The 14,297-nt window shown below is 47.2% G+C and overlaps 3 protein-coding genes across 3 annotated transcripts; 2 read left to right on the top strand and 1 right to left on the bottom strand.

Annotated features, from left to right (window-relative positions):
• Window positions 1-1,035: 1,035 nt before the first annotated feature.
• LOC139343873 (kelch-like protein 11) lies at window positions 1,036-5,021 on the top strand. Its single transcript, XM_070981707.1, has 2 exons — window positions 1,036-1,605; window positions 1,806-5,021. Exons 1-2 carry the CDS (start codon window positions 1,055-1,057, stop codon window positions 3,388-3,390), a joined length of 2,136 nt encoding a protein of 711 aa, XP_070837808.1. The 5' UTR covers window positions 1,036-1,054; the 3' UTR covers window positions 3,391-5,021.
• Window positions 5,022-5,432: 411 nt separating this feature from the next.
• On the top strand, window positions 5,433-9,129 carry LOC139342872 (cytosolic 5'-nucleotidase 3-like). The gene is made up of 9 exons (XM_070980134.1): window positions 5,433-5,818; window positions 6,225-6,323; window positions 6,423-6,492; window positions 6,604-6,650; window positions 7,120-7,205; window positions 7,292-7,381; window positions 7,474-7,636; window positions 7,718-7,918; window positions 8,057-9,129. The coding sequence occupies exons 1-9, from the start codon at window positions 5,816-5,818 to the stop codon at window positions 8,165-8,167; spliced, it is 870 nt and encodes a 289-aa protein (XP_070836235.1). The 5' UTR covers window positions 5,433-5,815; the 3' UTR covers window positions 8,168-9,129.
• A 3-nt stretch (window positions 9,130-9,132) lies between these two features.
• fkbp10a (FKBP prolyl isomerase 10a) lies at window positions 9,133-13,018 on the bottom strand. Its single transcript, XM_070980132.1, has 10 exons — window positions 12,821-13,018; window positions 11,903-12,048; window positions 11,632-11,821; window positions 11,396-11,541; window positions 11,049-11,238; window positions 10,829-10,974; window positions 10,546-10,735; window positions 10,137-10,279; window positions 9,887-10,050; window positions 9,133-9,767 (listed from the first exon to the last, which is right to left on the bottom strand). The coding sequence occupies exons 1-10, from the start codon at window positions 13,015-13,017 to the stop codon at window positions 9,579-9,581; spliced, it is 1,701 nt and encodes a 566-aa protein (XP_070836233.1). The 5' UTR covers window position 13,018; the 3' UTR covers window positions 9,133-9,578.
• Window positions 13,019-14,297: the final 1,279 nt, after the last annotated feature.

Raw genomic sequence — 14,297 nt, forward strand, 5'->3', positions numbered from 1 at the left:
TAGGATTGGGTCTTTAACATTTTTTGCCATCTCTGCACACCCTTTACCTCTTTAGACTCACTCCAGCTGTGTTCATGTAAATGCAAACATGCGTGTAGACACACTTTTAAGGTGTTACATCTGCAAAATCTGCAGCTGTGCACAAATGTAAATGTGACTCACATGCCTTAACTTGTGAAACAAAGCTACCAATAACATGATAGTGTTTGCACTCCATGTTTGGATCATGCTATTCTTCACCGTGCTCAGTGGTATCTTACTGGCTCACCTACTCACAGAGACATCACTGTTTGCATTAACCACGTCTCTGCTTTTCATGCTATTAAGTCAAATGTTTAATATTAAAATGACGGGTTTTTATTTTAAGCCACAAGGCATTAGAACAAGGGAAATATACAGCAGTGGCTTAGTCTCACAGACTTCTTTGACATCCATTGTAGTCGTGCATGCTCTTTGAATGTGAAAGAGAGTGAGGCTGTGCAGTTACTGCAGGCGCGGGTGGATCGACCTTCCCTGAGCGTGCACAGAAAGTACATACATGTGCAAGTTTTGTGTCCATGTGCAAAGCTCAGCAGCGGGTACCGCCACCGACGTCATCGACGCGGTTACGCCTTTCACCCACTGCGCATGTCCGCGATTGTGACACTGTTTACCACACTGAAGTCGGTTTCATATTCGACGTTCGACAGAGGAGACGGCGCTGAAGGGTTTGTAGCTCGTCTATCGATGGTGCCCCGTGTAAAATAAACAATACCGCTGTCATTGTGAATAGTGACTGCGCTATTTTTATGTACATGTAGATATTTATATGCCGAATGATTATTGTTATTATGTGTTACATCTGACATAAGCATTAAAAAACTAGTTTGACCTGAAAAGAAACCTTATTTTTAAACTCAGATTAAACTACTCTCGCTAAAATCTCGCACTTAAAACAGAAAGATGTGTAATTTCAAAGTACTTTTTAAGCTAACCGTAGTCCCCTTTAAGTCGCTTGTATGAAGCTACGATTACGAAAGTAGCTTCTCTGTCGCGCTCTGTTTTGACTCCATGTATGAGTGGCTGCGTATGTCGCCTCCTCTCCTTCACTAGTTTACTTCATTTCCCACCACTGCTCACCTCCAGCGCCGGCAGCAGAATGGCAGCGGCGGCCCCCAACCCGGAGGACTCCGCCAGGAGCGGCGGCGGCAGCGGCGGCAGCGGCACACCCAGCGCCCTTGCTGCCGACGGCGACGCGGAAGAGACCGAGGACTTCACCTCCTCCTCCCACTGCTCGGAGCTGTCTCGGCGGCAGAACGAGCAGAGGAAGCAGGGCTTGTTCTGCGACGTGACGCTGGCCTTCAGCAGCGGGGTGGCTAACGGGAGCGTCCAGAGCTGTGAGTTTTCAGCCCACAGGTCGGTCCTGGCTGCGGCCACCGACTATTTCACCCCCCTGCTGGGCGGACAGTTCTCCGAGTCCCTGTCCGGACGGGTGGAGATGAAGGAGTGGAGCTCGGAGCTGGGGCCAGACCCGGATACGGTGGAGAGTGTCATCCAGTATATGTACACTGGAGAAATACGCGTCAGTACCTGCAATGTGCATGAAGTGCTGGAGCTAGCTGATCGGTAGGATCTGTTTACAAGCACATTTCTGTTTGTGTGTATGAAAGAAACTGTGCTAGTCAACGCATGAGGCCTTCAATGGCTGCTCTGTTGTCTAAAAGTGCTGCTTTTGTGCTCTGCTTGCAGAAAACCGAATGGTATTATCCACTCAACAGGAAGTGCTCGTTCTCTCTGACATCCTCTTTGTACTTTCTGCATATTAGGTTTCTCCTGCTGCAGCTGAAGGATTTCTGTGGCGAGTTCCTCAAGAAGAAGCTGAGCCTGACCAACTGTGTGGCGGTGCACAGTCTAGCCCACATGTACACCTTGGACCAGCTGGCTCTGCGGGCCGCAGACATGATCCGCCGCAACTTCCACAAGGTTATCCAGGATGACGAGTTCTACACGCTGCCCTTTCACCTGGTCCGCGACTGGCTGTCGGACGCAGAGATCACAGTGGATTCGGAGGAGGTGCTGTTCGAGGCTGTGGTGAAGTGGGTGCAGAAGAACTCAGAGGAGCGAAGCCGCTATTTCGAGGAGCTGTTCCGCCTCCTGAGGCTGCCCCAGATCAAGCCCACCTACCTGACCAGGGTGGTGAAAAATGAGCGGCTGGTGGCTGCCAACGAGGCCTGTCTCCGGCTGGTGTCAGAGGCGGTAGAGGGCCACGCCATCCGCTTTGAGAACCTCAAGTCAGCTGATATGGAGCTCTGGTCATCGCACATGGCCTCGTTTCAGCCTCGCTTTGGCCAGAACATGGATGTTATCATGGTTGTAGGCGGCGTGTCAGAGGGGGGGGACTATCTGAGCGAGTGTGTGGGCTACTTCATTTACGAGGACCGTTGGGTCAACCTGCCGCACATCCACAACCACCTGGACGGCCATGCCATCGCTGCCACCGAGTCCCATGTGTACGTAGCCGGGTCTATGGAACCAGGCTTTGCTAAGACGGTGGAGCGTTACAATCCCAATCGCAACACCTGGGAGCAGGTGAGCAACCTGACCACGCGTAAGCACTCCTTTGGCCTCACCTGCATTAAGGATATACTGTACAGCATCGGTGGCCATGGAAACTTCAGCCCAGGTTTCAAAGACGTCAGCGTGTACGAGCCCGAGCAGGACAAGTGGCACAATCTGGAATCTGCGCCCAAAATCCTGCGGGATGTGAAGGCGGTGAGCGTGGAGGACCGCTACGTGTACGTCACGGCACGCACGCCCGTCGACACCGACAATGAGGACGGACTGAAGACGGTGACCACTCGCTACGACACAGAGAGCCGCCAGTGGCAAGATGTCGATTCCCTGCCCCTTATTGACAACTACTGCATCTTCCAGATGGCCGTGGCCTCTACTAACTTCTACCACACGGCATCCTGCTGTCCCAAGAGCTACACAGTGAGGGATGAGGTTGCTAAGCAGAAGATCAGCGTGCGCATCTCTGATGAGATCCTGGAGAGCCTGCCGCCAGAAGTTACCAGCATCGAGGGTGCTGCCATCTGCCACTTCGACGAGGACGTCTTCATCATCGGGGGCTGGAAGAACAGCGACGATGTGGACAAGCAGTACCGCAAGGAGGCCTACCGCTACTGCGCAGAGAGGAAGCGCTGGATGCTGCTGCCGCCCATGCCTCAGCCTCGCTGCCGAGCCACCGCCTGCCACGTCCGCATCCCCTACCGCTTCCTGTATGGCTGCCAGCGCTACCCCATGCCCCAGAACCTGGCCCGCCAGCGAGATCGCATGCAGCAGATGCAGCAGCTTCACCGGCGCACGCTCACGCTGCGCCGGCAGCTCCAGTCGCAGATAGAGTGCTGAGCAAGTCGGCTCCATCCAAGAACTACACTACACATTGCAGCCATCGTCATCGACCCCCCCCCCCACTCATACATAACATGCTGCAGCGGATCCTGTGTTGCTCTCATACTGGATTTCATCAAACCGAACCCCGTGCCATCGGCTCTCATGCTGTGTTGCGTTACCGGCAGATTCGTAGAAAGCCTCGAAATGTGTAAGCAGGCGCGTGCTGATGAGCTGGTGGTCTGTGAGGAGGGTTATGGTGAATGTAAACATGTGAATAAGAGTGTTATATAGCAGCCAACAACTGAATATCCTTATGTCGAGTATGTTGGCGTAGATGCTGTTTATCTGTTTGTACATAAATCGTATAAAGCTGTATATGTAAACATTTATATGGATAATTTAAATTCCTTTATTGTATGCCCGCGAAGGGACGACGGTGTGACATTATTAATATCCGCATTCCTGCATTCAATCGCTTAATGAAGTTTCATTCCATCGTAACACTGTGACAATCTCCTCATGAAAGCTAAACATCAGTCCACTCGTAAAGAACTTATATCATTATCGCTCTATTAGAATGGCTCCTTGTTACTGTGCAGCCAAAACAAATAAGTAGGAATTAAATCAGAAAGGCTGTTAATCTAAAAATCTCGTAGACTAGTTTGCTTTTAGATCGCAGTTTCCCTTCGACACTTGTAGCCAGTATATTTCTGTCATTTTCGTTTGCCTCATGTGACACTTGAAAACTTGTGAAGCGAATAGTCTTTGTCCAGGTTTCTGAAGCGGCGAAATCCCGAGAGGACTGTCGTGATCCTGTGCGTCGAAATCATTCCTGTTGAGTTCGAAGCATTCTGTTCAATCATTGGCAATGGCTCAATCATTCCTTTCTTTGGCACTTTGGCAGTCTGTTGCTCAGTGTATTCCCATTCATAGAAAACGTGTACTGTATATGTGCGAGTGCGGGAGTGTGTATGATTTGTGTTTGCGGGGCAGAGCTTCTCAACAACTGCACTTTCTAATATCTAATTGTAAAGTCTTACATAAACATATGGATTTAATTTTCCACTGCACTTTGACTTTGGTTCTTTCATTTGTTTCATATCAGACAGGGTGATTGTATTTTGGAAATGCTTTGTTTTGGCCAGTTTCCATTCAGTAAGATTCGACCTTCTTTGGAGAAAAAGAAAAGAAAAACATGTTATCTTTATTTGTGGATTTGTTTCCAACATTAAATGTCTTGTAAACCTTGAGTTACTGTGCTTCACTTCCAGCTGGATGTATATGAGAGATGTGCTATGTTGCTCTGTGGTCTCCTTTCACCCTCCAAGGACACTTAGAAACGAGATGAAAAGGAATCAGGCTGATTAGCAAAACAAAAGGGACTGTTAAATGAATGTGATGTGACTGGCAGTAAGACATTCCCACTGTCCATGCAGCGCCTGGTACAGCAGAAAGGTTACAGAGCGTAGAAATGATATTCATTTCCACTTTATGACCAACATAAATAGCACTGCAAATATTAAGTGGAATAAGCTATGTAATTTGCTTTGCATGTGATAGTCTGACATTGTGTTCTTATGTTGGATGTGAGAAATGCTGATGTCATCACGTGCAATTAAAGTTGTTTTGTAAGACAGACGGTTGCACACATAGTGTATTATTGCTTTGTCGGTTGTTACAAAAGGAGTAACTTCCCAGAACAATGATGGAACATTCATGCGGTAAAAGATTTACATTACTGTTCACTGCTGCTGCGTTTACACTGAGAAGCTATAAAGTCAAACATTATGCTGCAGCGGTCACTTGTAACAAAATATGGATAAGTTGTGCTGACTTTCCTGATTTAAAAATATAACTTTTTTTCTTTGATTAATTTTGAATATATATATACGACTCAGAACATATGTTCACTTTTACAGACTGCTATTTTTGTTGTCTCCTCAACTATTACTTAGACCAGGGTCCTGCGAATGAACCTTGAGGGAGAGAAGGAGTGGGAACCTTTTATCTGTGCCTTTGTTTTGGGGGGAAGAGTTTCCACTGTCCCACCTCAAGTTACACAAGTAGCCGTGGTGCTGCGTTCAAGCGTTTCTCATAGACTCGCACTCGTGATCACTTCAGATGAAAATCAGTGTTTGGTCGCTTTCTGCCAGAGAACATTTATAAGCATATTTGCATTAATCATAATTATGGGTTTCAAGTAGACGTCACATCTGAGAAACTGGGAAATCATTAAAAAAATGAACTATCTCCATTTTCACTCCTAAACATCCCGACACTTTGAACAGCACCGGAAGGCAGCGGGACCGCTCAAGCTAATATAGATGCTTCTGTCACGCGCACGGCATCAGCGGTTAGCTACACGTCCACGGAGGCTGACAGCCGATGACACGGCTTTTGTCAAAATAAACTCAACAGATCGGCAACCGATTTCAACAAAATGGTAATCTTTTCAGCAAGTTTTGATGGGGGTAACAAGCACAAAAAATAAACCGTACGGCAGTGAACTAGCATTCTAGCTACCTGAGCGTATCATATTCTGCTGTTGTGTGGCTAACGTTAGCCAACGGTAACGTTACGCTGATTTGTCCGTTAGCTGTAACGTCGCAGTAAATTAAGAGACAGATTTTTATTTTGGCTGTAGTGTCAGTGTTTTCACTGTGGCAAATGTTGCGCAGGTAGGACGTAAGTTAGCTGAAAAGTATGCTGTTCAAATTGATGCTAGCACCTGACTGGTTAGCTAAGTTAACTGTACAGCAGGACGCAAGGTTCGTATCTAAAGAGACAGTGCGTTTGTCTGTCTCATTTAAAAAGTCTCTAACACACTCGCACATATTTTCAATGCTTAGATTCCAGAGCTGTCCAACCCGTCAGTGTGTATGAGGGACCCTCAGAGGGTACAGGAGATCCTGCAGTCCATGGTGAAGGCTGGCTCCAACACTGTGCAGGTATATTCACATCTAATGATTCACTGTCTCCTTATAAGTTATGATATTTGCCTTACATGAGTTGTGCATGTTTATTATTTGCTGTTTTTTTTCATCCAGGTGATCTCAGACTTTGACATGACCCTGACAAGATTTGCACACAATGGCAAAAGGTGCCCCACCTGTCACAGTAAGTTCACTGACATGGAAGCTGCACCTTGAGGCTGTCATGCGTGTAAATGTTGGTTTTGGCTCAGCTTTGTGTCATGGCTGTTGTTTTGTCTGTGTGCTTTGTTTGCAGATATTCTTGACAACAGCAAACTTATCTCCAGTGACTGTAAAGAAAAGGTAGGGATGAGGAATGAAATTTCCCCCACATGTACAGCAGACATCATAAATACAAAGCATCTTCAGCATGTTAGATTTTTACAAATGAACCACAGCTTTATTAATGTTTATAAGCAGTAAAAGATACACAGTACAGACGTTTTTTAGTCCGTTATTGTGACACTCATATGTGGTTTGGCTGCCCTCTAGTGGACAATAGGTAGAATTACAGCATACACATAAATTGAACTGTGATCTGTTACTTGAATCAGCCTCGTAAAGTCTTCCTTTTGTTAAATCTTGTTTACAGTGTGGCTTTTTATATACATATTATTCACATAATGCACCCTTCTGGTTTCCCTGGTGTATAATCTGACAAAAAAAGTTGTAAAATGATGATAATCTCTAAATCTAATTGGGTAAAATGGTGCAGTTTTCTAATGTTTACTAGCCAGTGACAGTTTTCTGATTATTGTCCCGTCTCTTTTAGCTGAAGGAGCTGCTCAACACATACTACCCGATAGAGATCGACTCCTCACGGTCAGTAGAGGAAAAGCTGCCCCTGATGGTGGAGTGGTGAGTATCTAATACAGCTTTCTCTAAAAAAATCTATTATGTATTTTACTGTGTTCAAAAAACCGTGGTGCACCTGTATCTCACAGGTGGACTAAAGCCCATGAAATACTGGTGCAGCAGGAGATCAGGAAGGACCTGCTGGCCACGGCAGTGCGGGAGTCTGACGTCATGCTGAGGTCAGAAAACCTGCTTCCTCTGGAGACCACAACATGTTTTTAATAGTTTTTATATGAGCACCTTGATAATGAGTTGATGTGTTCACACACAGGGACGGCTACCAGCTCTTCTTCAAACACCTGCACGAGCACAGCATCCCTCTTCTCATCTTCTCTGCTGGCATAGGAGACATCCTAGAGGAGGTTATTCGCCAGGTCGGGGTCTTCCACCCCAACGTCAAAGTCTTCTCCAACTACATGGACTTCGACGAGTCTGTGAGTAGCCGTGCCTCAAATGACGATTTGATCCCTCCACCGGGGTCTGAAATGAGTTTGACTCTTGATCTGCTGGCACAGGGAGTGCTGAGGGCTTTCAAGGGCGAGCTGATCCACATCTACAATAAAAGAGAGGGGGCGCTGCTCAACACCGGCCACTTCCAGGAGCTGCGGACGCGGCCGAACGTGCTCCTGATGGGAGACTCTATGGGCGATCTGACCATGGCTGACGGGGTGCAGGACATGGAAAACATCCTTAAGATCGGGTTCCTCAACGACAAGGTGAATAAAAAGCACACACTTATGATTATCAAAATGACTGCATCACAGGACTGAATTCAAGAACAGCGCGCTCCCAAATGTTCTCCTAAAACAAACATACTCTGACATGTTCCCACTCGTCTCACGTGTTCCTCTCAGGTGGAGGAGAGGAAGCAGTCTTACCTGGACTCGTATGACATCGTGTTGATACAGGATGAGACCTTGGAAGTCCCGAACGCCGTGCTGCTCTACCTCACTGGCAATAAGTGAGACCTGAGAACACCACTGGCTGCTTGGTATTGGACACTCCGGTGCATTTTTTATTTTCCTAAAACATTCACAAGTCCAGCTGACCGCCGCAGTTCACGCACTCCACGTCACCCTTTTCTATCTTTGTCCATCGGCCTTCCTCCATGTTTATGGTTTCACTGCTTTTTGGATCAGAGTCTGTGACAGAAGCAGCGTTTGCACCGTCTCTGTGCTGTGCAGCATGTTTAGTGTTTGTTTGGGGGAAGACTGGTGATGCGATGATAAAGGGAAAGAAACGCACAACATTAAATGGCAGCACTCGACTCTGCATCTGGTTTGAATCCAGCCTCTGACAAAATAAAATAATGCTAAATGCCAGCAACTTTCAGCCTGAAACTTGAAGTTTTTAAAGATGTTTAACATTTTATTCATGTCAAACATTTGATGATCGCAGTGTCAAGTCTCTCACTTTCTGCTCATGTTGTTAAGGTTGTATTTTCTTATGGTAACGACTGTTTGGACCACAGTGCTACTGAGAGCTGAGCTTTGATGAACAACTAAAAGAATTAGGTTAACGAGATAAAAGCAGAACTAAAAAGACATTTTTTTAAAGTACAGCAGACGCACTGCTACCTCAGAAATGTTACAAAGAAAAACAAACCGGACTCTTTGTATTTTCCAAGATTTCACCTTCAGTCGTTTTAACTTTGGTTTGACTGATTGAAAAGTTCAGCGCTGCAACAAAGTTTCCAAAAGCTTTGTAACTGAAGCTTAACACACTGTCGCTTGTGCCACGCAGTCAGTCAAACATGTCTTTGTCTTCTTTTGTCCCAACTCATTACCTCCTCATGTGTTCCGACTTGTCTGAAATAAAACGTGGTTTCATCTGTTTCCGATCATCATTCAAATGTAAGTGCACCAAACTGGTTCAGGTCTGTTCATGGGCCGTGCGGAGGAAATAAAGGAGCTGTCTTCATTTTGTCAGAAAAGTTTCTTTTATGTTCTGCAAAACACTAAAATGATTCTACACAACAGATTTTCCCTCCAAACTTCCTGTACAACCAGTGGTTTTTCATCATTTCTATATGAGGCACTGCGCTTTATTTAACATATAATCTGGAAGAAGGGCCCAGCCCAAACGCTCTCTAAGGTTTGAGTCCAGTGTGCCTTCTTCAACATAACTTCACCACAGGCCGTTTTTCTTCCTTTCACATTTTCAAACAGGTGTTTGACGCTGTGCACGGCGTCCAGATGTCTTTCTGCTGTCAGCGTTGTCCTGCTGCAGTTTCTGAGACGGCGTCGATATATTCTAACAGATTCTAGCGAAGCAAACTGTCCGCCTGCTTAAGGGCTCAGCAACGTTTCGCTCTCAGAAACGTTTTCAGACGGCGTAAGCCAAGTCTCTGCCACCAGTAAAACACTACGTCTCCCTTTACAACTCGTCTCGTCTCACTTGTTGGGACTCCTCGTCCACCTCGAGTTTCAGTTCATCTTCTGTGATCTTCCCGTCTTTGTTGTGGTCCTGGGTATTGAACATGTCCTTAATGATGCTGCTGGCATCCGCCCCCGGCCGAAGACGACCTTTGCCCTCTTTAACTTGGAGCTTGATGAAGGCTGAAAACTGGAGAGAGAGAGTTGTGCTGTTAGAGGCGTTTCCACTGCTTACACCTGGGCTGTTTTAGCTTTAAAAGACATTTAGGAGGGACAGGTGCTCAGACTGGACCTGACTGGTCTGCTTACCTCCTCTAGTGGGACCTCTTTGTCACCATTGAGGTCCATAGCAGGAAAGAGCGGATCAGGGCCGTCTCCCAGCCACACGAACATGAAGCCTTCAGGCACACCCTTCTGCAGGTCCACCAGCTCCAGCTCGAACAGCAGCACCGCACTGCTGGGAACTCCTCCAGCTGGAGACACCGAGGCAGAGGACAGACAACATGATTCAGGGCGGAAAGAGCGCGTGCGGAGCGTGAGAGCCATTCCGGTGACTAACCTCCATTTTCACCGTGTCCCCAGTGCGGTGGGATAACCACCTCCCTCCTCTCGCCCACACACATGCCACTCAAACCTTTCTCCAGACCCGGGATCACCCCGTTCGCTCCCAGAGTCGTGATGGAGGGTGAGTCAGAGTGGTCCCTGGAAACACACAACCTGTTACCGCATCGAGCTTAAAAAAAAGCAGCTAAGCTAAATAAAACTTGTCCATGCGTCAAAACCTCGAGCCATGCAGCAGGCGTACGTGCTGTGGTCATGGAAAACGGTAGGATATGCTGCATGCAACTCCGAGCCCACTGAAATCTGTCAGACGAGGAGCCAGCAATGATTACATGCATGAGCCAGGAGGAGGAGGAGGAGGAGGAGGAGGATGCAGTGCGGCACAGTGAACAGCAGAGGGCGCTCACGAGGAGTACAGCAGGGTGCCGTCCATCAGAGAGCAATTGTAACGATACTGGATCAAATCGTCAGCTTCACTGGTCCCGCCGCACTCGTGAGGCTTGTGGGTGACTTTGACCTCGACCGGGTCTTTGGGGTTGTGGAAATCGATGACATGAATGTCAAAGACCAGCACAGCAGAGCTGGGGATGAGTTCTCCTACGGCGGCAGAGGAAATGAACAGGGCGGTGATGCAGACATGAAAAAGACTCTAAGCGCCTTGAATCTTTCTGAACGATGTGTGAAACTCACCGACCCCGTGCTCGCCATATGCCAAGTGAGGGGGGATGGTGACCCTCCTCTTCTCTCCTATGCACAGCCCCTGCAGGGCTTTGTCCATCCCTTGGATCACGTATCCCATGCCGATGTAAGTGTTGTAGGTGCTGTTGCGCTGGTAGCTGACGAAGGAAGCGTGAGGCTCAGTTATTCCCCCTTTAGATTCCACTGCTTCCCCCGATCGGAGAAATCTTACCTCGAGTCGAACGCCGTGCCGTCCTGGAAGGTACCGTTGTAGTGGTAGCGGATGTAATCCCCGGTCGCCGTCCTGCGGGTGCAGCCTTCGGGCACCTCCTTCACCTCCACTATCAGATCATCCTTAGAGTTGAACACGTCGACCAGCAGCACCTCGAACACCAGCGTAGCCTGAGGAGGCACCCGAGTCCCTGTCAGGACGAAGAGTGAGACGTGAGCTTCAGGTCCGCGCTCGCCGAGCAGTCACGAGAAGCATTTTTTAAAGCTAACGTTTGGGGTTAGTTTGCAGAGACAGAGACTGATATCACAACATTACAGCATGTCCTCTTGAACACTATCAGTTAGTACCTGAGCCGCTCTCTCCATAAGCCAGGAAAGGTGGGACGATGACGATCCTTCTCTCCCCGACACACATGCCCAAGAGACCCTCGTCCATGCCCTTGATGAGGTGTCCTTTTCCCAAGTACGTGTCGTAGGTTGCATTCCTCGAGTAACTGCAGGAAGCACAATTCAAAGGTCTTGAAAATCACATAAAAGGACAGAAGATCCTTGAAACGTCTCAGTTTAAAGCCCTGCAGCCTCACCTGGAGTCGAAGGCCTCACCGGACAGCAGGGTGCCGTTGTAGTGGTAACGGATAAAGTCCGATGCTGCGGTGGTGCGGTTGCAGGACGCAGGTTTGCTGAGTGTGCGGATCTGGACCTTGTCCTCCGTGTTCCAGATGTCCAGCAGGAGAACATCAAACACCAACACGGCGTCGGGAGGAATCACGCCGCCTGTGAGACAGACGGATAAATGACGTAAACCAGCACGGCTAACGTGTCCAACTAAGCTTCACGCGTCCTGTTCGTCCACACCTGTTCCGATGCTCCCGTAGGCCAGGTGTGGGGGGATCGTGATCCTCCTGCGTTCATTGACACACATGCCCTGAAGACCGCGGTCCATCCCCGTGATGAGTCTGCCCAGGCCCACCTGGCTGATGAAGGCTCTGCCTCGGTCGTGACTGCAGACGGTGGATCAGAGCATATGACCGAAGAGGAAAGTAGGCAGAAATTTCAAAATAAAACAATTTAAAATGAGTTCCAGACATTCTTGTCATGGTGCCGCAAAGTCAGCATCCAACGTTCCACCCACATCAGCGGTATCGTTTAACTTCACCTCCCATTTGGCTTTAAAGGGCTGCAACAAATGATTATTTCCATTATTGATTATATTCTCTATTAAATGTTTGGTGTATAAAAAGCCCAGTGCTGACCTCAAATGTATTGTTTCATCCAGTTTACTGTCATTAAGAAACCAGAAGCTGGAATCAGACAGTTGGTGATTAATTGACCAGCTGACAGCTTATCGATTAATCGCTGCAGCTCTCGATCATTGAACAGATCAAACGGGGTCTGACACGTCTGCAGTTGTTATCACAGCTGCGGTTCATCGCCCCGAGCCAAAAAAAAAAAAAAAAAGGCTGCGGGACTCATCATCTTTCTGTGCTCATCAGTGTCTCCACCATGTTAAACCCCGTCCCTGTGCGCAGACTTTTCACTGCACTTTGCATCGTTTTAATCGCCACTGCAGACTTTATGTCACTGAGAGCTAGCTTGATGCTGCATGCTAACGTTAATTTTTCGCGGTTTGCACGTGAGGGCTGTTATTATCAAAGCTCCTTAACATTAAACGTTTGAGCTACCAACCCCGTAAAAAGACAAAGATATTTAAGCTGTGGGTGAACGCAGTGAGCTTTAATTGACATTAAACGGCGTGTGTGAGTGTAACTTCACCTGGAGTCAAACTTTTTCCCGTCTGCGAAGAAAGTTCCGTTGAAATGATAACGGACAAAATCTTCGGTTTCCACCTCCCGAGGACAGACTCTCGGTATCTCGTACCGATCGACAACAACGTCCACCAACGGCCCGGGGTTGCAGTTCACGGTGACCACATACAGGCAAAGTAAGACCGAACATTGTGTCAGAGCCATTAGGAAAATGACAACGGACGGTCGAGGGGCAGAGAGCCCGTGTATCTGCAGAGTGATGCGGCCGAAGTGGAGAGTGGTTCGCCGCAAGAACTCTGGAACTTTGGAGCGATGTCAAGAGTGCATAAATGCAAACGACGACTTCCGGTTTTGATTAAAAAAATAAAATAAATGTCATTTCAAATAACATGGGGTATGGTAAAACTGATCATCACAATGTTTACGGCAACTTTCAATAAATAAGTACACAAACAAATACATATATACACTGATAGAAACCCACTGGTGGGTCTGTCAGTAGATGAAGTCTTTCCCTCAGTTTTTTATACTCATACTGATTAATCGATTATCAGAACAGTTGGTGATTAATTTAAGCTAAAAATTTATCAAATAATTGTTGAAGCCTAAATGAAGAACCAACTGATGCAAAATATTTATGATACAGTCACACAGTGTGGTACATGTTGAGTGAAAAACTGCTCAAGGGGAAACTTGATTCAAGTAGGTAAAGTTATGAGTGATACAGCTGTTGTTAAAAGCATTGTTAAAAGTTTATAACATGATTGAAGATTATATTTCAAATTTAATGCCAGGGGTCTGAAACTAGATTTAGCATTCGTTTTTAATCAATGACCCAGTGTTTTGGTCTAAAAGATGAAGCATCCTGAAATAGAGTATTGCACAAATGTTTGCAGTATGTTTTTGAAAACAGAAACAAAATCAGCCTATATCACATGTTAGTGTGTTAACCTGTAATCTCCAGGGATCCTGCCAACAGATCTAAGTGAGAAACTCTAAGTAACAAGACTCTGTATTTACTTTGTACTTTTATTCTAAAAGGGACCTCGACATAACTTCCGGTCTGGTTCCGGCTCTCTGCGCTTCGCTTGACGCATCTCTCGGGTCATACTCCAGAGAGCAGCAGGAGGAGTGGCCCCATGGCCCCCTCCCTCTCTTTAATGGAATCCTGCAAACGTGTAAAGCCTGGCTGAGGGCCTGGCTCCATGATTTTACTCACGGATGAGCGGAGGCGAAAATTACAACGTGTCTCCCCAAAATCTAAAGTTACTCTGTGGTGTCACAATAAAGTACGGCACGTTTACACCGCCTGTGTTTTTTGTTGTGGTCTACATTTTAAACAGACTTGCGTTTCCAGCACATCTGTCTATCTCATGAAAAAAGGCTCAGGGTCCTGATAACCATCATGTGCCCACCTGAGAGTCAGCGCGGCTCATAAACTTATGAATGGATACTGCAGATTTGTGATGTGGCAGCCGTGAGTG

Source organism: Chaetodon trifascialis, chromosome 15 (genome assembly GCF_039877785.1).
Source record: "Chaetodon trifascialis isolate fChaTrf1 chromosome 15, fChaTrf1.hap1, whole genome shotgun sequence".
NCBI lineage: Eukaryota > Metazoa > Chordata > Actinopteri > Chaetodontiformes > Chaetodontidae > Chaetodon > Chaetodon trifascialis.